Genomic DNA, 26927 nt, shown 5'->3' on the forward strand with positions numbered 1-26927 from the left:
AAATTACAGCATTTGTACCTGGTGAGCACAATGCGAATTCTACAATTTTCTTTAAATTAAAATTTACCATTTTTTTTAAAGTGCTTAAAAATTTCGGCACATTGCTCAACAGAACACGAAGCCAGAACATTCATTCCAATCATTTCCATTTTTGTGGGATCACATAATAATGTTGACTCAAAGAGAGAGTGAACTAAAATTAGCTTTAATTTTTTTTGTCGAGAGATTTGACAAACGCGGAACGTTCCGCGGGACAGAATCTGACGCGGGACATTTTGTTAAAACGCGGGACTGTCCCGCGAAAAGCGGGACGTCTGGTCAGTTTAACCAATTATAAATCCCCGATTGTAATGAAGAGGGAAAACAACCACTTCGAATGTAGATTTCCGCTGACGTAAAAGGCTGCCCACAAACCTGTATTGCAACATCGCCGAGAGTACGCAACAAAAGGTTCAACATTAAATAAGAATTAATCGATTCGCCCGCCGTTTACCCAATCAAACCTTACCATTGCCTGGTCTCGGGGAATCATGCGATTTACAATAAACTATCTCTGGCCGCCGATTAGAGCCGCTGCATGTTTGATTTGCACGTAATATATTGGCCGAAAGAAAAGAACCCCAGCCGCTGGGACCCCGCGTCCATTCGCGAGGTTTTGTTGTTTTTCTTGTGGTCAACCGGAGCGGAAAGATTGCATAAAGCTTATTGGCATAAATACTGAAAAGTTGCCACCTGAGTGAGACCCGACCTGCAGGGTCTATCCAACGAGGAATTTCATTAAAAGCGAGATTATTTTATTTTCAAGTATGGACAGAGGGAGAGAGAGAAAAATTACGCCAATGCAACAACTAGAATTTCTGGTTTCGATGCAATACCGTGGCTCAACCGAACCGTACATATATGTCTGCTATAAACAGCCCTGGTGGGGTGTGAAATGTTATTTCTTTTTTAATTCATTTGCGCTTAACAGTTAAATTATTTTCCTACCACCTCCAATTACCTGCTGCGCGGCCACTGCTAGGCTTCATTACATCCGTGCTAATTAATGGTCGACGAAAAGCGAAAGTACTCGTAGTAAATAATTGCTAATCGGTGGAGATTTGCTAATGGGTCAATATGTAGTGTTTTTTTTTCGCACAAAAAATAATTACTGAGAATCGATCGATGGCGGAAAAACTTTTACGATTATCAAATTCAGCAAATTGACGGTGCGATTCTATTGGACAACGAACCAGTATGTAGCCCCACCATTACACCTCAATCGAAACTTCCGCGACAACATTCGATGGAGCAACTATCGCCACCGTTAAACGCAAGCCAAACGCATGTTCAGAGCTGTTAAACACGAGCGTTCAATTAGCTGTTGTGGAGAACCTGTAGGTGATTTATTTTTTACGAGAAGTGACTGATCACTTCCGGCGCATTGTTGTACACCGTTGGGAAGATTACTCATGTTCAATCCCAGCGTGGTCGGGTGGAAAGATCGGAAAGATTCTCAAATTTCCAAAATCGATTGTCTTTTTTTTTTACTCTTTTCGTAACTTTTGAATAAAGACCACACCCGATTTCAACCGTACTTAATTTCAAGTCGGATATTTTTAAAACTCTGAGGGAATAAATGAACAGATATTAGCTTCGTTTTTGTCTAGTTAGTTTAGTCAATCTCATCCCCAAGACCGGTATATAACCTAGGACTTAACACAACGCATTAAATCCTTTGCAATACACACTTCCATCCACTATTGCTTCAAATCGTTGTCGACTTTGAAGACTTTCCCTGTTTTCCGGACTTTGCTCTTCACTATCACCCAGCATTTTTCGATTGGACGAAGTTTTTGGGGAGTTTGGTGAATTTTCCTCCTTCAACACGAGAACAACATCGTTGGCTTCATACCACTTCATCGCCGGTTTCGCGTAATGGCAAGATGCCAGATTCGACCAAAACGAAGTGTCGCCTTCGTAGACATGAAGTCCGGCCCGCTTCGTTGTCTGCTGAACGAACCAGACGGAAGAACTGAACGAATCGAAAGGTTCGGATTGCGCTTGAAGTAATCCCGCACTCTCCTTGCCTTCACGGGGTCGACTGTCTTCGCTTTTTTTTCCACTGCCAGCTCGTCGCTAAGTCATCCGGGTTTCTCCACACGGGACACGGCCGAATGGTCAACCCTCAACTGTTTCGCAATCCATCTGTGGGACTGATTTCGCAATCGCGCCCATAATTATTAGATTTTGCATTTCTTGGAATCTATCTCGATAACTATCTCCAAACTTGACAGATTGGAACGAAATTTTGCACATGCAGACATTACACTCTAAACTAAATTTACCCAAAATTCCATAAATTCCCTTTTTCAGAGTACAATATTTCGATTACTTTGCTTTTTTGGATCGATTTTTTTCAGTTCTACTGCAGATGAAGCGAATTTCGATAATATTGAAAAAAAAAAAGACGGGTGGGTAATGTCTGGGACATAACCGGAGTGACGTAGGACTATACAAAGGGGACAGCTTTTGTTAAATATATATTTTAAATATATTGTTTTATTTTTTTCTCACTTTCTTTTAGTTGATTTTTTATTTTTTTCTGAAACCTTTGTACTTATCAACGCCGGGCAACTTTTGGCGTATGCACATATCGTACAATCAAAATGATGGCTGTGATAGGGTGGTCATCAGCGCGCGTTTTGTACTCTAGCGTACACACTCACAGGATAGAGACAAATCGGCAGACTCAGCCAAAGGGGCGAGTCCAACGAGACGAACGAATGAGCGTTAAAAGGGAGCGATGGCAAAAAAATACATTCATTAGGATTTTTTCGCTCGTTGGATTCACATGCAGGCTAAAAAGGGTCCTTTTCAGGATCACAACATTATCTTCAATCTAAAGAGTTTATTGTTTTGTTATCACTCGATATCCCCATCTTGTTCGGCTAAACCGTTCTGTTTAGCGATTGCATTTGCCACTCGCCACAGCTTTCACAGTTGGAAAATTTCTTCCCATCCAGCTTGTGACATATTTTACAGTAAATTACATTCAATGGCACGTCGCATTACCACCACTCAGTGTCGGATTGGAGGTAATCTTAACCTGTAATTGAACATTTGCGATGACAGTGGTACAGTGTCGACTTTCAATGTGGGGTCATAATTTGGATCTCTATGTTTAAAAAAAATGTCCAACTAAATAAGTCGCATTACATGTCCGTCCAATTAGCTAGATGTCGAACTAATTGTAAATTACTGTACTTTCAATCTGGAAACAATTTAAGAATTGGTGAAAATTGAATAATCAGGAAAGTCCCCAACTATCAATAAGCTCAGAACAACTGCCAAATTTACATACTCATCAGATCCTGGCAAACAAATTATGAAAAAATCAATTTGTGTTTTATTATTATTTTGGATAATGTTTTAGAAAGCATTGAACTGTATTTCCTAAACACTTTTTTGGAAGGTTTAATGGCCCTGAAAGGCGCCTTGTTTTATGGAATGGTTCCAATTTAGAAAACTCGTGGTTTTGAAAAAAACCATTTCGAACGCCCTCGATGCCGCCTTGTTCTGGATATGCCACCAAAGCAGTTTGTGTAAAGAACAAACTTTTTCTGCTACCTGATGCCGTTTTGCGATTGCGTTTGCCACTCGCCACTCGCTGCAACTGCCTGTTGTCTTGATGTCCACCGAACTGAATGTGTTCTGTTCCGAATGCGGGTTTTCTTATCGTCGCGAGCAGCTTTGCTAGCTAGCTCGATAACATCGGCGGCCGAAACTATATGTCGCCTGCTAGGTGGACTGGTGCACTGGTACTAACGCGCTCGGCCTAGCTACCCTTGCGGGGAACTCCAGATCAACACGGTTCGAGCGGGATTTTGCCTTTCCCTTCACTTTTCCTCCTTTACCATGTCCAGACATGGCTGGTTGGGTTGGTTTGTTGATGTGTTGTGATGCGAACCGATGTGGTGTACGGTTTGAATGAGAATGATCGTTACGGCAGCGAAGCGGGGATTTTTAAGCTGACTGGCTGGCTCGAGAATTACGCATGTGTGAGACTGCGACCAATGTTTCGTTAATTTTTTTCTTTTTCCTTTCCAATCGTGCTTCATTCTATTTCGCTGCTGCTCTGGTTGCCCGTTTTGGTCGGTACGATTTGAGGAACGCAAAATGGACCAATCAAAAATGGGCACATAGTGCATTTGGACAATGCTTGATATTTCACAATTATTCAATTTATTTATCTCAAGAAAAATGAAATGTTATTCGTTATGATAGATGCGTAGATATATTTCCTATCAATTGATGCAAAAACCTTCGCGATCTATTGAGAAATGCTCGAGTTATAAGCGTTCCAAATCTTGCATTTTTTCCTACTTGTTCAGTGCCTAGATTTCCATTTCACCCTCTATATCTTCCGGTTAGACGTAGTCCTACGTCAAAAAACGCATCGCAACGCATCGCATCATAAATGTAAGCTTTATTGCGAATTAAATTTTTCGTTCTTACGGTTTTCTACTTTTTTACAAAAATATCAGATACTTAGGAATATCAGTACTTGTTGCCGAAAAAATTTCTGGAGATTGTTGAGTCTTAAGGCGCGTCCACATTATGCCGAATGGTGCCGATCGGCCAGTACCAGGCGGCATATTCGATTCGTTATGTAATGTGGACGCTCCATCGGGTGCACGAAGCCGTCACGAACACACGAAGCATAATGTCGGCAACGCTAATTTACTTCGTTTTGTTTTGATTCGACTTTCTTGAACCGGACCCACTTGTTTCGGGTTGGGTTCGGTTTGATTCGAGTCGGTTTTTGGCTGGTCGGCAAGCCCGGGCGGTACGCCCACATTTAGTCGGCTTTACCGGGCGGCCAAGACCGATTGGCGATCTAACGCAAAGCTCGATACGCCATCTGTGTTTAATTTTCGAACTATGAAAATGATGCAAACATCAACCGAATCCGTCAATTACCGTTGAACAGAGTGTGTATAAATCTTTCGGCTGCTTTTTTTTCGGAAAAATCCAATTTTTTTTGGAATGGAGAGTATATCACCAAGTAAGAAAAATCAAAAATTATATCATATAACTTTTAACAGGAATCAAACGATTTTTTTCGCTCCCAAATTCGCAGATCAAGACAAGGACATCAATATCACAATCGTGGATATTATGGATTACGTGGGGGAATCGGTGTTTGCAGCAAATCACATTATTTGTATCGGTTGGAGGAATAATCAGAACAACATACTATCCATCGAAGCGTATGTGAACCAGTCATCGAACCCCGGAAACACCCCTCACAAAATTAACTTAAAAATTGGAGGAAACACTTCCGACTGGATACTACTTTGTATCTACTACTAAACATATTATTGCATGCCTGCTACATATAGAACGGTACGTATAATATATACACAAACATCACAGCAATTGAAGCATAGTTTCAATTAAATACTTTCAGATTTCGGAAGCTGGAGTACTTATCCTGCACAGATGTGAGACAGGCTTGGGGAATATCGAAATCCCAAAAAAACAAAACATGGGGAGCCAAACGTGTAGCAGATTTATGTTGCGTCAAGAAGCCGAGAGAGGTGTACAGTGGAAGTGACGATACACAGGAAATACTGGCAGATTCTTATAAAAGAATTCTCAGTGGTATAAACCATTTGATGTTTGGAAAGTGTATAAATGTATATAAAGCTATCGTTTTGTTCCCTTTTTAGTTGCCAGTGGATCCGCCTTAGCAAAACATCTTAGTGGAAGATTCATGAATCCACTAAAACTGCATCCGAACAGGGCACTGCAACTTGATAGTGAATGCGAATCCGATAACTATTGCTCGACAAAAGAAGTGTCTGAATGCTTGACGAGAAAAACCTGTTACATTGAAACAGGACCTGTTCGTTTTGATTCACAATTGGAAGCAGAATATTTCAAGAAGCACGTAGAGGTCAACTTGGATAAATCCATCGCTATAGCTTTTGCCACAAGGAAACAAAATACGAACGAATGGAAAATTGAACGATCAGTTAGAATAACTGCCAGCAACTGTTACTCGTTGTTCCCCTACATGAGAAACAAATCTCCAAACTGGGATCAGAAAATAAATCAGTATTGGAGCATGCGGTCTTTGAACGTTACATCCACTAGGTATGGCAAAGAAACTGAATTGTTGGCGTTTAACTGTTACAAAAGAAAAAGGAACCCCCTGATGAAACACTGCGGACTGATTATTCACCCCGAAGAATCCTGGTTTGGAGCGTCGCCGGATGGAATAGATGCTCTTGGGAATGTGGTGCTTGAAATAAAATGTCCAGGAACTCCGGACATGTCACTGAATGAGATCCTTGGCACACCGAATGTTAGGAAATATATCAAGCAGCAAGGCAACATTTTTACACTATGTCAAAATCATCAATATTATTGCCAGGTTCAATTGAACATGTGGATCTTGAATTGTAGAATCGCAGATTAAGTCGTTTATCCGAAAAAAGACGACGATTTTCTTGCAATTGAAGTCCCCTTCGATCAAGCGTTTGTTGAAAATGTGGTTAAAAGCTTAAAATCCTTGTATTTTGATAAAATGATCAAAAAGTTGTTATCTTGAACAAATAAATATTATATATGTGCAAGTAGTATTTCATTGTATTGAAACTGTGAACCGTTCCGTATCCCTGCCCATTATAATCCAAACCCTTCACTTTGTTGTTGGAAATTAGTGCCCACTGAATAGATGGAAAGATTTTCTTGAATAAGATGGAGTTCGATGGCAAATCGATGCTAATGGATTGCTGGTTGTAGATGGAGATTTAGATGTGTCGCTCTCTCTTGGGGTCGACGGAATGAATGCACTTATTTTCGTAACTAAAATATTGTTTAAAATACAATTACTTTTTATTTTCAGAAATAACAACGTTGAAATGAAATGGAAGCTAGTAACATTTATTTTAAAATTTATCATCTTTCAGTACAGGTGGGGTTAGGTTCACAATACCACAAATAATATCCATTATATCATCGATAAATGCCAGAATATTAGTGGTGATAGTATCACGCAGAATACCAAATAGTTTGATACGCTGGATGACTCGTTCAACGTGTATACGGGTTCGTGCGATTGCTTCGTTTCTGCTTGCTTCTGATGGAGATAGCCTCCCACCTCTCATGAATGGCGGCATATGAAGTTTAATGCATTTCGCTGAACACTCTGTTTCTACAGACACTCCCTTGTCGACCATGATTCCATCCACATGTGGCGTCAACCGATCTATTAATCTTTCGCTGTTAAACATAAATTTATCGGAAGTTTTTCCGGAATATGCCTTGCTTACGAAGGATATTAAACCAGCAGGTGTTACTCCCACTAAAAACTTGACCGTTCGTCGACATTTGTAGTTAGAATAAGATGAAATCCTGCAGTTTAAACAATTTAGAGAGGCTACCGGCACCTCTGTGCAATCGAGTACTACTGTTACATTAGGAAAGTGCTCTCTGAAGCACATTGGTACATTCTCCTTTATCTCTTCTTTAGTGGGCCAGTGTATGAACTGTCTGAATAAAGAAGCAAGAACTGAAACCATATGTGAAAAGTATTTCGAAGCCGCTACACCTGATATCCTGAACAAACTTCCAATTGCCTCGAAAGAAATGTTTTGTTTGATCTTTGTCAGTGTGAGAATCACTCGATCTATTGTAGGCATTGAGAGTTTTCGTTGTTCCCCAGCACTCTCCAATCTTCTCACGGCAAAACAAATTTCCTCAAGTAAAGTTAGTGACGGTAATCCGGTCCATGTATTAACTTCTTTGTCCGTCAAAAGAAGGTCTGAAAGAAGACATTCCGAACATCCACTTCGGTCGTCTGTGATTTGAAAAATTGATGATTCCACTTTTATCCTTTGATTCTGAACATTAGCCGAACCACGGGTGTCATTCAAAATTGAGTACTTTGTACTATTCAAATGGTTGATCTTAATATCAGGCACAATAAACGATGTTTATAGATTTTCGTTGGTTTGATATTTACAGGAAATGTCACCAACATCAAGCGAAATTTTAGATTCCACATTGCTCATGGTAGCACTTTTATTATATACATTCATATGCTTCGATTCATCTAGTGCTTCGTTAATATTGGCGGGAGAAGTTAAACATGTAATTGGTAAGGATTCATTGACTTCAACCTTCGTCTCATCCGGCGCTTTTAGCAAAGTGAGTTCTGCGTCATCAATTGATTTCTTCGGAGAAGAAAAATAGCATTCGTTTGCATGATCGATTATGTAGGGCAATCTCAAAGTAGGCACAGCGTCTTTCTTAAGATGTTTACCTCCTAAAAAATTCATTTGATTCGAATTATTTTTTTCAATTTATAATTTCAATTGATACAAATTACCTGGTACGTAGCATGTTTTGACAAAATGCAAGCTACAAACTTCTGAATTTTTCGTCGGCTTTGTCTTACACCGCAAAGAAGTGATCCAAATCTTGAAGCGGCTGTCAGACCGCGGAGGAAACTTATGCAAAGTAATCCTTGCCGTTACCCTTGATCGGCAACCTGCCACATAGCATAATCGATTACTTAGTGAATGTCCTTCATATTTATTGTAATTGTGATCTTGTAAGTGTTCAGGTCTCTCTCCTGCTAGGAAACGTCTTTTTTGGATCCGTATCAATGGTTTAATCTTCTTAGATGGAACTGTATTTGGCTCGAGATACGTTGAAATTGCTGTAAAAATGCACAATCATTAATGTCTTATTTGCTACTTATGAAATTCGGAAAATTTACTTTTTTGAAAGTCAGTTTTCATGAAGTGATGGTGGCAAATCATCCAGCCCACCGTACTTGAAGAGACTGTTATCCCAAGTGCGCGTTTCCAACGTTTTAACAATACCTTATCAACTGGAAATTTCATTGCTTCGACAACTCGCAAGCAGATCGGTCGAGCCTATATTTGATCCGATACAGGTGTTTTTTTTTACATCCGTTTCTAGTGTGTATTTTTTCATCTGGCGCGCTGCGAGCGAGTAAAGCTCATCATAAAAAGTGGTGCGCTATCGAGACAATCCGGCAGCAAGTCACATCATCACACACGCTACACAACAGCGGGGCAAGTAGAAGTTTATTTTCCTCTTACCTCTTCCATCATTCTGTATAGCTTCTGTGCTCGATTTATACCATTGTTTATCATTGTGTTTATCATATCGGCAAGCGTTGGCATTAGGGGTGTTCATTTCTTACATCACCGTTGAACTTTTATTGGAACTTTTTTCATTTTCAAATTACACATAATAACAAAAATTGAAATAAATAAAATTTTCAACAATAACTAATAGAGAAATATAATTTCTTTTACTAATTTATATTTTCCAAATTATTATATTCTGTTCATATCGAACAGTTGTCTACTTCTTCGTTTTTATTAATATGGCAGAGGGCGGGGAGGATCCCCCACCCACGCCAAAGAATATATCAGATAATGAACCTCCTCCTGAAGAGCAAGAGGATGAAACAGAAGATGAGGAGGAAAATTCTGTTTACGAGATAGAAAGCTCTGAAGATGAGGAAAAAGACGAGAAGCAGGATTTTCGTCTAAAAGAATACCCTGATGGCGCCAAAGGCCCATTTATCGTATACTTTAGACGAAAATCCAAACCTCTTAACGTCATTCGCATCTCAAAAGAGTTGACACAGAAATTTTCCGAAGTTACCGAGATTACTCGGATGGGGCCAGACAAATTACGAGTTGTCGTCTCCAGTAGAACCCAAGCGAATGAAATAACGCGCTGTGATCTCTTTGCGATCGAGTATCGCGTATACGTACCCTGTTGCAACGTTGAAATAGACGGTGTAATAAACGAAAAGGGTTTGACTCGAAAAGAGATACTCGATGGTGTCGGTCGCTTCAAGAACTCTTCACTTAAAAGTGTGAAGATTCTTGCATGCGATCGACTGAAATCTGTGTCACTTAAAAATGACAAAAGAGTTCTCAATCGGACAAACTCTTTTCGTGTGACATTTGAGGGTTCCGCCCTTCCAAACTACGTTGCAATAGGTGCACTTCGTTTACCTGTTCGGTTGTTTGTACCCCGGGTAATGAAATGCAACAAATGTATGCAACTCGGTCACACGGCCGCCTATTGTTGCAACAAAAAACGTTGCGCAGATTGTGGAGAGAGCCATGATGAGAATCCTTGCCCGAAAGAGCGCAAGTGTCTTCATTGCGGCGGGACTCCTCATGATCTTACTCAATGCCCGGTGTACATACAACGAGGGGAAAAAATCAAGCGTTCCTTAAAAGAACGTTCCAAGCGGACTTATGCAGAAATGCTTAAGAGTCCCGTTCCAACGACTCAGGACAATCCCTACTCCATTCTGCAGAACGACGAGCCTGTTGCTGACGCTCCCAATGCAGGAAGTTCCGGTACATCGCAGGGTGCCATCAGGAAAAGAAAAATTACTTCTTTTCCATCACTCCCCAGAAAGAAAACCGAAACTTCCCAAGTTGGAATGAAAACTCGAATCGAACGTGCTGAGAATAGACCGAAGCAAGTACCTCCTGGTTTAAGCGGTTCTTCTACGCACCAGGGGTCCTCAGCACTTCCCGGAGCAGCACCCAACACGTCTGCTCCTTTTTCGCGGTCGAGGCAACAGCCACAATCTGGCTTGCTTGCACTTTCTGACCTGGTGGACAACATTTTAAATGCTTTAAATATAAATGACCCTCTTAAAAGCATAGTATTATGTTTGCTTCCGATTGTGAGAACATTTTTGAAAGAAAAATGTGCCTTTTTAGCAGCGTTCATTTCCCTCGATGCCTGATTCAGTGCAAGAGGATTTGACCACTGTAATACAGTGGAATTGCAGAAGCATCATTCCTAAACTAGATCAGTTTAAATTTTTAGTTCACAGCTCTAACTGTGATGTATTTTCTCTCTGTGAAACATGGCTTTCTTCAGCCGATGAGCTGAATTTCCACGATTTCAACATTATTCGCCTCGATCGAAATGACTCGTTTGGTGGCGTACTATTGGGGATTAAAAAATGTCACTCCTTCTATAGAGTCACTCTCCCATCGATGACAGGCATTGAAGTTGTTGCTTGCCAGACACAAATCAATGGCAAAGACCTCTGCATTGCTTCGATATATATCCCTCCCAGAACTACGGTAGGCCGCCATCAGTTCTTTGATACTATCGAGGCAATGCCGGAGCCGCGGTTAATCTTAGGTGATTTCAACTCCCATGGAACAGCATGGGGATCACTCTACGATGACAACCGTGCCACTTTGATTTATGATCTGTGCGACAACCTCAAATTGACAGTTTTGAATACTGGGGAAGCAACCAGAATAGCCAACCCTCCTGCACGGGCAAGCATGCTAGACATATCTCTATGCTCTTCTTCGTTATCCCTGGATTGCATGTGGAAGGTAATCCAAGATCCCCACGGTAGTGATCACCTACCAATAATTTTATCGATCGCTAATGAATCAAGCTTTCGTGAGTCAGTCAATATTTCGTATGACCTCACGAAGAATATTGACTGGAGAACATTTGCGGAAATAATATCTGAAGCAATTGTTTCAATGCATGAACTTCCTCCACTCGAAGAGTATAACTTTATATCGAGATTGATTTACGAAAGCGCACTTCAAGCTCAAAAGAAACGTGTACCGGCTACCACTTTTTTTGTTCAAAGGGCTACCTTGAAAAATCATCCGCTTTCAAAATATTCAGGAAAACTGGATTAGTGAAATGATTTCGAAAGTACCAAGCTCTAGAAGCCAAACTAAAAGGTTTGATCAAAGCAAAAAAGCGTGGATATTGGCGGAAGTTCGTCAATGGTTTGTCAAGGGAGACCGCTATGAGCACTCTTTGGAATACGGCACAAAACGTCGAACGCGACATTCCACTTCAAAGCGATTATGAGAATTTTTCGATGGTGGAATTCTCAATTGCCCTTCTCTCATGTAACAATTCAGCTCCGGGGTCGGACAAGATTAAATTCAACTTGTTGAAGAATCTTCCCGACTTGGCAAAACAGCGTTTGCTGAACTTGCTGAATATTGTCCCGCATGGCTGGAGACAAGTGAGAGTGATAGCCATACGGAAACCCAACAAGCCGGCTTGCGATCACAACTCGTATAGGCCGATTGCAATGTTATCCTGTATTCGCAAATTGTTAGAGAAAATGATTCTACTTCGTTTGGACAAGTGGGTTGAAGCGAACAATTTGCTGTCAAATACGCAGTTTGGCTTCCGCCGAGGTAAAGGGACAAATGATTGTCTCGCGCTGCTATCTTCTGAAATCCAAATCGCATTTGCTCGCAAAGAACAAATGGCTTCCGTTTTTCTCGATATCAAAGGGGCATTTGATTCAGTTTCCATGGAAATTCTCTCAGAGAAGCTTCATAATCGTGGACTTTCACCAATTCTCAACAATTTCCTGTACAATTTACTGTCAGAAAAGCACATGTTTTTCAATCATGGCAGCTTGAAATCTTCTCGTTACAGTTTTATGGGCCTACCACAAGGCTCCTGCCTAAGCCCCCTCTTGTATAGTTTTTACGTCAATGATATAGATGATTGTCTAACTAGAGATTGCACGTTGAGACAACTTGCAGACGATGGAGTTATTTCCATCACGGGTACTAATCCCGCCGTTCTGCAAAAATCCTTGCAAGATACCCTGAACAACCTGTTCACGTGGGCTCTCAAGCTGGGTATTGAATTCTCTACGGAGAAAACTGAAATGGTCGTTTTTTCTAGGAGCACGAACCCGCCCAATTCCAGCTTCACCTATCCGGCAAAACGATCCAACACTCTATGTTTTTCAAATACCTGGGTGTATATTTTGATTCTAAGTGTACCTGGGGGAGACACATTGCGTATTTGAAACAGAAATGCCAGCAAAGAATCAATTTTCTCCAAACAATAACCGGAACATGGTGGGGTGCCCATCCAGGAGACCTCATTCAGTTGTACAAAACAACGATATTGTCAGTGTTAGAATATGACAGTTTTTGCTTCCGATCAGCTGCCAGGGTTCATATTCTCAAGCTGGAGAGAATACAATATCGTTGCCTGCGTATAGCCATGGGGTGTTTGCATTCGACACATACGATGAGTCTCGAAGTTTTGGCAGGAGTACCCCCGCTTACTCTTCGGTTCACAGAATTATCCTACAGATTTCTCATCCGTTGCAAGATCATGAATCCATTGGTGATTGATAACTTCGAAAATCTACTCCAGCTGACTCCTCAGTCAAGTTTTATGTCTTTATATCATGAGTACCTTACCCACGACGTGCACCCTTCACCAGGCATCTCCAACCAAGTTTGCTTCCCATACTTCTGCAATTCCTCTGTCATTTTTGATCTTTCCATGCGACAAAAAATCCATGGAATCCCAGATCACCTACGCTCCGATTCTATTCCGCCGATATTTTCGGCAGAATATGGGAAAGTTAGATCTGATAAAATGTTCTTTACTGACGGTTCATTCATAAACGGGTCCACTGGCTTCGGCATCTTCAATGAAAATTCCAGTGCCTCTTTCAAACTCAAAGATCCTTGTTCCTTGTATGTCGCTGAACTGAGTGCGATATATTACGCATTAGGGATCATTGAAACATCGACCACTATTTTATTTTTTCAGACAGTCTCAGCTCAATAGAGGCAATCCGCTCAATGAAAGTTGATAAATGCTCATCTTATTTCCTAACAAGAATAAGACAACTATTGAGTGTTTTGGTCGAAAAATTATTCAAGATTACCTTAGCATGGGTTCCCTCTCATTGCTCGATTCCGGGGAATGAGAAAGCGGACTCGCTGGCTAAGGTGGGCGCTTTAGAAGGCACACTTTTTGAAAGGCAAATTGCTTATAATGAATTTTTCCACATTCCTCGTCAGTATACGCTCGTAAGTTGGCAGCGCATGTGGAGTGGTGATGAGTTCGGTCGTTGGTTACACACGATTATCCCTAAGGTCTCGACGAGTGCATGGTTCAAGGGATTGAATGTAGGTCGTGATTTCATTTGCGTGATATCTCGGCTTATGTCCAATCACTACAACCTAAACGCGCATCTCTATCGCATTGGGCTCGCAGCAAACAATCTTTGTGATTGTGGCGATGGCTACCACGACATCGAGCATGTTGTCTGGTCGTGTATCCGGTTCCATGCTGTTCGCTCTCAGCTCTCTAGAGCACTGAGAGCACAAGGCAGACAATCGGATATCCCCGTCCGGGATATCTTAGGTAGCCGGGATCCTGATCTTCTGCTTCATCTATACCTGTTCCTCAGAAACGCCGATGTCAACGTTTAATGATGTTTCCTTCGTTGTGTCCCCGTTTCATATCCCTCCTATCCAAACGATAAACTTTTACTTAGTCGCGGCAATACATACACACACTCTTTACAGATACACGGGCCAAAGGTTGTGCAGTCCACTGATCATTCAACAAGAGCCAAAGGTTGTACCGCTTATGACAACTCTACACGAGCTGATGATTGCGCCGGCTAGTGACCATTCTATCCTGGATTCCTCGAGTCGAGAAAGACGCACCACGCTAGATATGGGGTACATACTAGGGGGGCGTTGCTGATTAATCAGCTGCATCCCAATAGGAGGTATCCCATGTCGGGCACACGTACAGAGCATCGAAGACTGCAACATACCAATTATGAGAACACTTGTAATACTAACCTCGAGCCAACCGCGAGTAATCGGTTACGTATTACTAACATAGTTGTAAGCAAACAGTGTCGAAATATTGAACTCCCGGCCCCGTTAGGCTGACGCCATATGAGCCTTAATAAAAATATATATTTTGGATAAAAAAAAAAAAAACTGGAAATGTTTCCAAACACCTTCGTCTTTTAGTATGACAACCGGCTACACAACATACTCTCCCAAGTTTCACTTCATGATTACAAGACGTAAGCTTCACAGAAGGAACTACATGATTCTTCAGTTTCAGTCGGGTATCTGTTGAATACAAATTTCTTGCGGTGCATGTTTTAATCCAAATCGAATCAATTACTTACATTTAATAAAATCCGCATTGCAGAAATGATCGCTGCAAATGCTTTCTGTTCGATTTCCCGATAGGTGTACAAAACGGGTCCATTTCTGATACACCTTACAATTAGTGGGTGGAACACGGAAGAAAATATTATTTTCGGGCATTCCAGTGTAGTTTTAGCATGCAGGAACTATGCATTTTGTAGCTTTCTCTCGAATATGCTTCCGAACTTGCTTCATTGGATCAGTCATTCTTAACACTGACATCTTTTACACAACTGAAAGAGAAAAAACAGTAATATGTTATATATAAAAATGTTCAGAATAAAATTTCTTACAATCTAATCATAACCACGCTAACTTTCAATGATTCAAACTTTGTAATTTATGGAAAGAACTACTAACATTCACAAATTTACTTCCAGTTTGACACTACGAAACGTAAACCAGCATCACTTTCACCGCAGCGCCGCCTGTCTGTAATTTTTGCGTTAGATCGCCAATTGGCGTAATGTGGACGCGTTTTTAAAACCTCTTTTAGCGACGTTATTTGTAGCACAGCTTCAAGTTGAAATTTATATTCATACTTTACTAGCTGACCCGGCAAACTTCGTCTCGCCCAAAATTTATTTTCCGTAATCACATTCACGTTTTCTTACTTATTGATAGATCTCGTAAACGGCTACTGTCAAAATTTCAACCGAATCGGACTCGTAGTTTTCTTTTGATCATGCACCGTATTCTCCAGATTTGGCCCCGTGCGACTTTTTTTTGATTCCAAACTTGAAAAAGTCACTCGCCGGGCAGAAATTTGTGTCGAATGAGGAGGTCATCGCCACCACGGAGGCCTACTTTGCAGTTCTCGAGGAAACGTATTTTTTTAGAAGGATTAAAGAAGTTGGAGCATCGCATCGCTAAAAGGAGACTATGTTGAGAAGTAAATCGCCAATTTTTTTTTGTACGCTAAGTACTTATTGGACTGCCCTCGTATATCTAGCCTACTACACTATTGACATAAGACTATGTCTTTGATTTCTATATAGGGGGATCACTCTACGAAAAATGTAACGATTTATTAAGAGTTTTCAAACGCATATTACTCAAAATGGTTATTGCGACATATGTTGAGTTATATATCATTAGACAGGAAATTTATCCAGATTTTTTTTTTTTGCTTGAAACATGAATAGTGAATATAATGAAAAAAGTTAACAATTTGTCGATTTAGTTGGGTATGTTTTCTTTCGATTGCACTACCCACTCGCTTCCACTCCGAGGCAACGAGCAATCTTTTTGCCTAAATTCGGGCGTTAGCTCATAATGTGAGTTGATGGGTAAAATGAATTATTCTCCATTTACCGATAATATGCATTAATGTTATATTATATTGTATGTTGTCCAATCAATTTGTGCTCAATTCATGTTTTTATCGTGTAGGTTTCACTACTAACAATTTGTTTAATTGTGGTCCTGGATGTCATAATGTCGACTATGTTGTTTGGTTATGAGAAAATGCAATAAATCAATTTAAATGGCTGCTGATTTAGAAGATCGAAAGGGAATACCCACGTAAATAAGATTATGATAGCTTGAGTAGTCACGATCTTACAGGGCTATAAAGTTATTACAAACAATGTTCCGGACAACGTGGTAACGAAGGAGATAATGCTATTTTTACCTAAAATATATTTTTGTAGTCATAGATTGGTTTGACTCAGTCTTATATTTATGTAGGTCTCAATTGTTTAGACTTGTGTTTGAAAATGGTACATGATGACTCTTTGTCTTCTTCTGCATGATTGAATAAACAGAAGGAAATGGTAGTAATGGCTTTAATGGTATTTTTGTGAACATTTTTGAACAGAATGCGGTACCGAATTCTACCACGTTATGTCATCTAACACGTTTAAAGGATACAAGTACATACAGGAAACGGTTTTCCCAGGGTATCCATTTGATGTATCAAAAGAGAAAAAATACAGATTTTGAACAATGAAAAACTCAATTTAAATGCAATTACTACACACAATCACAGTCCTATGTCAAGATCCCACCCGTGCCCCTAGGCTCAGACCCATCAACTTTTTCTGAGTGATTGTTTCTGTTGCAGTCGTTTTCTGCAGCGGGAATCGTTTTTGACGTAGGACTACGTCTTTCATTTCTGTACTGGGGTGTAAAATCAAAGTTCCGAAAACGAAAGCGTTACGCCGGAGACCGAGATTTTGAGCGTTAATAGCTCCTAAACAACTGAACGAAATGGTATGATGAACACTTCATTCGAAAGAACGAACGAACGTGATGAATTATAGAGGTTTTAAACTTTTCAGTTCATTCGCCTCTACATTCGAAAGATAAAATATCTACGCGTTATATATTTGTTACTTTTTGATCCAAACACTTGTTTCAATTGCCCTAAGATTGCTTTCAAAACAGGCTTTTGAAATCACCAATGGGTATAGAAGCGAGCGCCGCTCTGAAATCCACTCAATTATAATTGAACAGCGATTGAAGCATTTTGTCGCTGTTGTGGTGAAGCTAACTTCGTTCATCATGAAAGCGCTGATGAATGGGGGTCACCAAGAGCCTGTTTGTGCATCTTAGGGCAGAAGGGAATGGCCAATGGGGTGGCCAACGGAGCTCCAGAGAATTGTTCCAATATTTCTCTCTGGAACTGGAATTGTCCCGAACACACATTCTGAAGCGCTGAGGACGTTTAACTTCGAGAAGGAATCAGCCGGCATCCAAAAGAAAGTTGGTCATCCTTATCATCTGCGCGATTGTCCGATATTCCTTGGTCAGAACTAAATAGTACGAACATGCAGGTTACGTGCAGTCCGTCGAGGCTAGTCCTCCTTCGCCATTAAGAAGTCCGAGCGCAGGTGAAATGGTCTAGATGGGTTAACTAAAATTTATTTTCAATAAAGACATCCTATTTCTACAACCCCTGCTGGCGGTCACTCCACTGTTCGCTCAAGCGCAAAATCCATGACCATGGTTAAGGGAAGTTTTCGCCATCATCGTTGTCCCGGGAAAAAACAAAACGCAGTTATGGTGATCATTTCCAAAGATCACAACGTTTAGATATGCCGATGTGTATCACCCGACCGATGTAATCGTCATACCCCCCACCGCTGCTGTGACACAGAAAGCGCGCGCACGGACCGAGCGAAGTGGCTCACAAAAACGCATCGAAGCGCAGGTTACATCACGCGGCGTATGTTTTGCGCTGCAATCCGTGAATGCAATCGCCGCCGCTCCACCGATGCCGCGCGGAAGGGAGTTCGCTCGTTTGGCTGCAGCAGATGTAATAATTGGAAAACCACGTACAGTTTTGTGCAGCCGGTGTGCTGCTTGTTGTGGGGGAGAATGTGCTACTTTTTCGGCACCGCTGTGCTACTTTCGGCCATCAAAAGTGGGCAATTGGAATGAAAAAAAAAACGAACACCAACAACATCGTTTCTTGACGAGACAACTTGTCTCAATTCAAAATGTTTAGTTGCAACTTGCAATCTTATGTCACACTGTGCTGAAAACCAACTATTTAGTATTTGTCGCTGTCGAACCCCTCGTAACACACGAGGTTAGTGAAGGCAGCAGAAAAAAAAAGGTGGGAAAACAAGAGGCGGCTAGGCTTTGTTTTTCCTCCACACATTCGCGCGTGTCTTTCACTTTCGATTATTTGCACTTTGATGAATGAATGAATGAATTCTAGGCATGGTGGCAGCGACGATGACGACGAGTGGAGATGGTAATGGGAACGCGGATCGAGTTGTGTGTGCATAAAAGCGTAGCCAGCGACTTTACGCTACCTTAGGGCCCCTCGATGGATGGATGGATGGATGGATGGATGAACGGACTAACCGGGGGGTAAAGAGAAGGCCGTTCGTGTTTCGTGTGAATGTGCGCGATTACTATGATGAAACTCGATTTCAAAGATGTAATAGAAAAAGAGCAAAGTAGGTTAGACGTTTATGTCATTTTTAGTCAGCCGAGGGATGCGCAATGGAAAACCGCCGCCGTGGTGCAACATGTCTTCGCACCAATCGAAGGCAAGCGATTTGCACGGGTACGGGGGTAATTAAGTTTTTTTCGTTGTTGTTACCGTATTATTCAGAGTTTAGCTAACGACCTACCTAACGTGTGGGGACGGGGGTTTTACATTGGTAACTTTTTGCAAGCGCGCGAAGAAAACCGAAACCGTTGACTGTTGACTGACATGCCAGTGGTCCGACACATTCGTATTGATGTCCGGTTGAAATCATCGCGAGGTTTAAATTTTTTTATGTTCAGTAAATTTTGCCTCGGTAGTTTGTGTTGTTGGACTTTAATTTTATTCTTATTACATATTCTTACATATTTTCGGTTCTAGCGAGGTATAATTGATTCGGCACCGACAGCGTTCATGACGCTCTAGTTCGCATGCTTGTGTATCATGAAGTGCTAACCGAAGAAGAGTTCTTTCGTTCTCATTTGTGTCATCAAAAGTAGCATGTAACAACAAACGAATGCCACTAGGGGGAAATAACTTCTACTAGATCAGATTTGTATTAACGAAGGTGGGTTATTGGGGGGGTTCATGTCCTTGGGTACGAAAGTGACCCCGTTGGCTCCGTGCCACTCCAGCACATTCTTTCAATAGTGGCATGAAGCTATATCCTGCCAGAAGATCGTAGCGCACTCAGGTAGCTTCAACGGAGAAGGCAGACACTTCTGTAGACACTCCTTGAGGTAGATCTACTCGTTCACAGTCCCGGTAGTCACGAACGGCGCATGATCAGTTCTGCCACATGATCAGATCGCTTGCCAAATCATGTATTTCTTGGCAAACTTTGAATGTTCTAGCTTCTTTACTTCCTCCGGAGCATGAAACATGTGCTGGGCGGTGAACACCAATTCGCGACAGACTGCTATAAAAATATAGTGTAAACAATACACTCCACACTACTTCTACTAAAATGTTCAAGATAAAATACCCAATGGGTAATTTTCTACAGTGTTTTTTCCGTAATTCAATTTGATGTGGGACACCCTTTAGCTGAACAAAATAAATACACTTACTTTGAGCAAATAGGGGATGGTGGCCCTGATCCGACCCCCCTAAATTGCGACGGCCATTCATCACATAAAATTCTAGTTTTTTGGCAACATTGATATCGAAATGGCGGACCCGGAATCGGAACCGTAAACGGAACCGGACCCGAAAACGGAAACGGAAATGGAAACAACGACAACGTTCAATGCTCAATTCTCAATGTGCAACGGTCAACACGCGAACATTTTTTCAATTAACGACATGCCGTGTACTACAGGTAACAGGTAAATTCAATTTATATGGCTTGTTTTAAAGAGCAGACCATGAACAAACCTACAAAAATATTTAACTCATCTTCCGTATAGGTCAAAAATCCAACTATTCATTTTTTAAGCATTCAAATAATAAAACCGCACCAAAACGCTTAAAAAACATCAAATCTATTAGGAAAAGCAGGACATTTGGGAAAGATAGGCACTTTGAATATTTTATACACTAGATTTTTGTAATAATGTTGTTACGCTATTTGCATATGCTTTTCTTCAACCCAGGTTCATTACCCAGTATCAACGCTGAACGGCAAGGTATGGGTTCCTCGGTAGTGATATGGGCTAAACAAAGAAAATCATCAAACGTAAGTTCAATCAATTATATTGTGAAAGGATTCTACAATGTACTTATTTTAGGAATTTATGTTGTTGATTTGGAAATAATTTCTTGGGCTCCTAAATAGAAAATCCAACAACATTGCTCTTTGCGATAAATTTGATGGAGCTCTTCCAGCGAAAATCAACCATTCGCACTCCAATTTTCTTATTGGAGAAAATAATATATGTCATGAAAATAACTATCGAACAATTAAAAATATCAACTCCTATCCTAACGGAAATACCCACTTCTGATTGGTCGGAATTGACGACACATGCGGCGGTTCCCTAACAGAGAAATCAAAACCAAGCTGCGGGGGGAGGGGGGGGTATCTATCGACATTGCAAATACATGAAAGCAAGGGGGAGCTTTTGTTCCCACCGAAAAGTGTTCCCTAACGACATTGCAAATATATGCAAGTCGGGGGCATTTTTATATTGCAAATAAGGTGAGAGATACGATAAATTCTAGCAAGTAAAATTTAAATTTGGAACATTAATGTTGGCTGCTTAATGAAATTTTATATCAATGACCGAACAGTAACAATATTCAGTATAAATTCATTTTAGAACTCACATTTCAGTCTCCTTGCAGTTCTCTTATCACAAACAGAATTTTAGTTTAATTTGAGGCAATTCGCGTATTTATCTCGCACTTAAATCCAATAGTTTTCTTTTGTTATATTTGTTTACGATTCTCCCCTATTCATTTGTTTACAATTCACAGGTTGACATATTTAGTTATTGGATTGCCCGCCACAGGTAGCAGATCACGTAAGCTACCGTTACTAATTCCAAACGAGGGGCTTTTGCGGCGAACCAATATTTCCTCTGTAGTGTACACCTTTGAGATGCTCTGTTGATTTTCAGCTATGCTTAGGTATACCATCTGGTCGGAGTTGAAAATCAGGACACCTGTTACAGCTACAACTGAAAAAATTGGAGAAGATTTCACGCTTAACTTTTCCATAAGACCTATCTGTTTTGATCGATTCTCTTCATCGAAATTCTCTATCGCTAATAACTCAGCGGGAAAAGCATCCCCTAATCTGTTCGATGAACAGGAGTGTAGAAGGGATCCTCGTTTATCAAACTATGTGACAAAATTGGCGCAAAATCTGTATGCCAGGCCGTGATAATTGAAAGAGAAAGTCAGTAGAGAGAATCGATCAAAACAGATAGGTCCTATTGAGAAGTTAAGCGTGATTTGATCGATTCCTCTTCATCGACTTTCTCTTTTGATCATAACCCACAATCCAATCGACGAAAAAAACATCGACCTAACAACGACCGTAACGCTGTTACCTATTCACGATGACGACGATTAGGTATCGACATCTGGATACGGCATTAGTTTGTATGAGGCAAGCTATTCTCTATCATATTAGTCGGCCCGAATCAGTTTATATTTGCTTTATATTTGTATGAAATTTTTTTCTTGGCATAATTTTTTCTACTTAAAGTACGTTGTCATGACCCTAATTTGAATTATTTTCTATAGACGTTCAGATATTCTCAAAAAAACTTGTCATTATAATATAAAATTATCTCAAAACATATTTTTTTATGACGTTTTTTCACCACTTGCAGGCAATGGTGATTTTCACTTACATAGAGTACTAATTTGATTAAGGACAAATCATGTTCATTCATAATTTTCATTTTAAAAGTGTATTCATTCCTTCTGCAAATCCATACTGTCATGCCTATTCCCCAATATCGCCAACGCGGATAGTTCGTTAGTCGAAAATACTGAATAATTAAATAAACCAAATGGCATCACTGGTGGTTCTTTTTTCCACTCCGCTAAACTGTCATCTCAAACAAAAACAAATGGATCATACAACTGGTGAGTATGAAATATATTTCGGCTTTTTAATTATTAATTATTTTATCTTGTCTTATCAGCTATGAATACATTCGACTCGTTTGCTTCCATCAATCGGTAAGTGAGAAAGATGATTTCTCCCATCACCACAGTGCGGATTTCCACTTCTATCACAGCAGCCAACAACATCCGTTTTCCTGCAGCAGTAACCTCCAACCCCTGTTGGCAATGCCGGGGGACAGCATTAACAGCAGCAGCAGCAGAATTTGACCATGGTATGGTATTGCGAAGAACTTTCCCCATTAGAGGTTCCGTGCTTCGCGCACATTCAAAAATCCTCTTCAGACACGAAAACTCAACGACAAGGAGGTATTTATCAACTTGCTCAGCTGAATTACCACCCGGAGGAACCCGAATGCACTGATTCCGTTGTATAGTAGAATGAAAATAGGCGAGGTAAGCGAACGTATTCGCATGATATTTTAATGTTCGCATTTTTATCCGGATCATACAACTGGTGAGTAGGGAATTCATTTCTGCTTTTCACTTACTAATCATTTTATTTTGTTTCAGCTATGAATACATCCGACTCAATCAATCGACGAATGAGAAAGATGATTTCCCTCATCACCACATTGCTTATTTCCACTTCTGTCACACCAGCCAACAGCATCAGCTTTCCCGCAGCAGTATCCTTTAAGTCCAGGGTGCTATTCCGGGGAACAGCAACAGCAGCAGGACCTGGCCATCGATAGTATTTCGAGCAATTTTCCCCATCGGAGATCTCGTGCTTCACGCACATTGAAGAATCCTCCTCAGCCACATATCTGTGTCATCAAGGGCAAGGAGGTATTCATCAATGTACTCAGTCGGATTTGAATCGTCAATCCAGACAACCCGGATGCACCGATTCCATTATATACCTTATTTTTATTATACATGAATTTTTATTATTATTTTTCAATAAAATGATTAAAATCGATCAATGTATTTCCTTTTCATTTTCAATAACAAACCAATACAAACAAGCAGCAAGCAGGTCGACGCCTTGCACATGTTGGCGAAAAAGTGGCGTCAAGTTGTTCGATGAATGCATATCGGTCGATAACTCGATTGCAAGGTGGCAGCATTTGAGGTCGATTGTTGACATTTCATCGACCCGATCTTGGCAGGCAAAACGGAATGTGGGAACTTAACTGCAAACACATTTCCAGCCTATTTGCCAATGTGACCGATAGGTCAGAATCTCAAGTATCGGTTTCTACAGCAAAAACTTATTGGATCGTATTTGTGCGCTGAGCTATTCTCGAAAGAAAAAGTTGATGAAGAGAAATCGATCAAGTCACTTACACCCAGTGTTGCCACACGTACAGATTCATTCGATTTTTTTCGTTATTTTTGGTACAGATTCTTTACGGTACAGAGTACAGGCAAGCCTATTTTTTGTGCGGGGGATAGGGACCGCACAAAAAAGTCGCATAAAAAAATCGAGCAAAACTTCACCAAATTTTGAAAAAAAAACTTTTTTTGTGTGGTAGATAGGGACCGCTTAAAAAAGTTCCCCCCCCCCCAAAAAAAAAAAACTCAAATCCACGCCATTCACCGTTCAATTTCTTTTTGTTTCCTGTTTTTCGATGGGACACTTGACTCTTCGGTTGCGTGTGGCTGTTTTGTGCTTTTTTGTTGCAAGTCCAAACGTGCTGCTGTTAAAAATCATGTCATGCAAAAACTTAGAGCATTTGATGAGAGGAGAGGAATGATTTCAGAAGTGGATAATTGAGAGGCAAATATGCTTTTTTCGCACTGAAATGCATATAAACCATCGAGAAAAAAAATAAATGGACGATAACTTCGTCAAATATGCTTCTTTTCATACACCGCACAAAAAAAATCGCACAAAAAAACCGTACAAGAACAGAAAACCGCATAAATGAATCGTACAAAAAAAAATCGTCTGAAAGGATTCGCGTCGGACGATGCGACGTATGTTTTGCCCCAGATCAACAGATTGAATCGTTTGTTCCTGGCTGAAAAAACCTGAATTCACGATGCTACATGAAGAGCTGAAAGATTTTTATTTGATCATTCTCACATCTGCAAGGAATCTTACGTTGTTTCAATGTCCAATGCTATTAAATATGAAATTCATTTGAAAAGCGACAAGAATTTTAGGTTAGAATAGCAGCAGAAGAAATTATCAGAACAATGGACAGCGAAAGGCAGATCATTTCAAAGGATATTTGTCGCAGATTTTTTGTGGAGCTGATCAAATAAATGAGGAAAGATTTGATTTTGATGATTCGACGCTCAAGTCTACGGCAATGTTAAATTCCAGAAACTTTTTCAATTTGACTAGCATTAACGTTGTGTTAGAAGCGCTTCCAGGATTCTAAAATGGAAATGTACAAGATGTGGAGAATTAGTTCTGTAGCCTAAAGATAAAATTACTATGTAAGGAAATCACAATTTCAGAAAACGAATATGTGCAGGATTGGTGGACAAAAATTGGATGCCTAAAAAGAATTGACGATTCGCTCGCATCTTCGGCTCTTCGATGTCTTGTTCTCACTATGCCTCACTTCTCGGCTACGGTCGAGCGAGTTTTTTCTGAATATAATCAGAACAAAAATTAGCTTTGAAATCGGCTCAGCAACGATACGATGAACGCTATTTTGAGATCAAAGGATTTGGTCAAACATCGTGTTGGCAGCTCGAAAATTGTTAAAAATGATAGTAGGGTAAATGATCTTGGTTTGTCCAATTTGGGGTGGTTTTACGCAACTAGTAAATGCAAATCGATTTTTCTTCATGAAAATCACACATAATCGATACGATTTTGGGTTTGTTGAAAAGCCCCAAGTCTCTAGTTACTAATACTACCATAAGGTGTTGAAATTATTCAAATTTTTATGTTTTTTAACGATTTTCCTTAAAGAAGAATTATGATCATGATTTGACCACCTCTGATCATGGTTTACCCAAAAAAATGATCATGGTTTGTCCAGTTTTAGAAATCTCCATTTTTGAATGAAAACATTCGAATTCACAATTAGATGTTGCATTTATCATTGCTTGAGTTTTCTGTCATCATATTGATTCATTCATAATTTAGGCTTTCTTCAGAATATTGCCTTTTCTTGGGCATTTTAGAAGTGTTCACCTCAACACAATCAACACAGAAACACCATACTTCTGCTATGCGCGAAGCACACCATAAACAAACATAAACAAACTGCAGCGCGCCAAGCGGTTGCCATAGAAATCATGTGGACAAAACAGCATTATTGAATTGGACAACTCATGATCAGAATTGAGTTCATCAAAATGCGTTAATTTAATGGTTTAGCTATGTAAATCCGATACAAATGGTGAGCAAGCATGATGTTTACAATATTTATAAGTGTTGTAATCCAGAAAAGGTCTGAATACGTGCCAAATAATCATCTGGTGATCGATTAAAAGTTAGCTCGAATGAGGGGCGCATTGACACAAATAGAAGGTGTATTTTATAATCCTTTAAAACATGTGATTTCGTAAAAATATACTATCAAACTACTATAAATCATGTAAAAGGCAATTTCATTTATATGTTTCGAAACATTCGAAGGCCTTTTTTGACACAGGAGCGCTGAATTAGAGCATTCAAAAAAGTGGGCAAACCATGATCATATTTTCGACTGGACAAACCAAGATCATTTACCCTATGCAATATAGATTTAAAAAAACTGAGTATAAGCATCATCAAACACACGAATGACTTGCAAATGTAATTGTAGTATTTGTAGTAAATGAATGAGTATTGTTGGAATGCTAATACATTATTTTTTTTCTCTACAACGAATATTTTCAATGGTACTGATTTTTGGTACAGTTTTTTCGAAAAGAAGTACAGATGAGTAAGATTTTTGACCCCTCTGGTACAGATTAATATGTGGCAATATTGCTTACATCCCTTTCATTCTAAGTCCCTCAATTATGACCAAATCATTGTCATTGTTTTGAGATATAGACGAATGTCATGCCAACTAGAGTGGCCGTTGGCATTATCTCAGATAGCAGTGAAACGTTGTGGGTGTAAATACATGGATCTTTTAAGCAACTTTGCATACCTGAAATATTCTAAAAAGATTCATACTTTTTTTTGAATAGGGCCGAAAACAAATTTCTTGATTTTTTACAAAATTATAATAAAAAGATAAAATATTTTCTTCAAAAAAAAAAAATATATTTAAAACATTAAAATTTATTTTTCTCCAAAAATATAATTTTTTTAAATTCTCAAAAAAAATAAATGAATGGCCCTTAAAATTTCCAACAAGTCGTCCATGCATTGGAAGACGGGTACTTTTACAGGGAAAAAGTTTTTCTAACAACTTTTTCATGTCTTTTTTTTTTTGATAAAATAACAA

At 39.9% G+C, this 26927-nt stretch overlaps 1 protein-coding gene and 1 long non-coding RNA gene across 2 annotated transcripts; one reads left to right on the forward strand and one right to left on the reverse strand.

Moving 5' to 3' along the window:
• Positions 1-5555: 5555 nt before the first annotated feature.
• LOC129765644 (uncharacterized) lies at positions 5556-15176 on the reverse strand. The gene is made up of 6 exons (XM_055766053.1): positions 15035-15176; positions 14839-14975; positions 8774-8879; positions 8381-8713; positions 8085-8317; positions 5556-5639 (listed from the first exon to the last, which is right to left on the reverse strand). The coding sequence occupies exons 1-6, from the start codon at positions 15174-15176 to the stop codon at positions 5556-5558; spliced, it is 1035 nt and encodes a 344-aa protein (XP_055622028.1).
• A 7282-nt stretch (positions 15177-22458) lies between these two features.
• On the forward strand, positions 22459-23453 carry LOC129770154 (uncharacterized). The gene is made up of 3 exons (XR_008742042.1): positions 22459-22539; positions 22599-23035; positions 23092-23453. It is a non-coding gene; the product is annotated as an uncharacterized LOC129770154 (long non-coding RNA).
• Positions 23454-26927: the final 3474 nt, after the last annotated feature.

This window comes from Toxorhynchites rutilus, chromosome 2 (genome assembly GCF_029784135.1).
Source record: "Toxorhynchites rutilus septentrionalis strain SRP chromosome 2, ASM2978413v1, whole genome shotgun sequence".
NCBI lineage: Eukaryota > Metazoa > Arthropoda > Insecta > Diptera > Culicidae > Toxorhynchites > Toxorhynchites rutilus.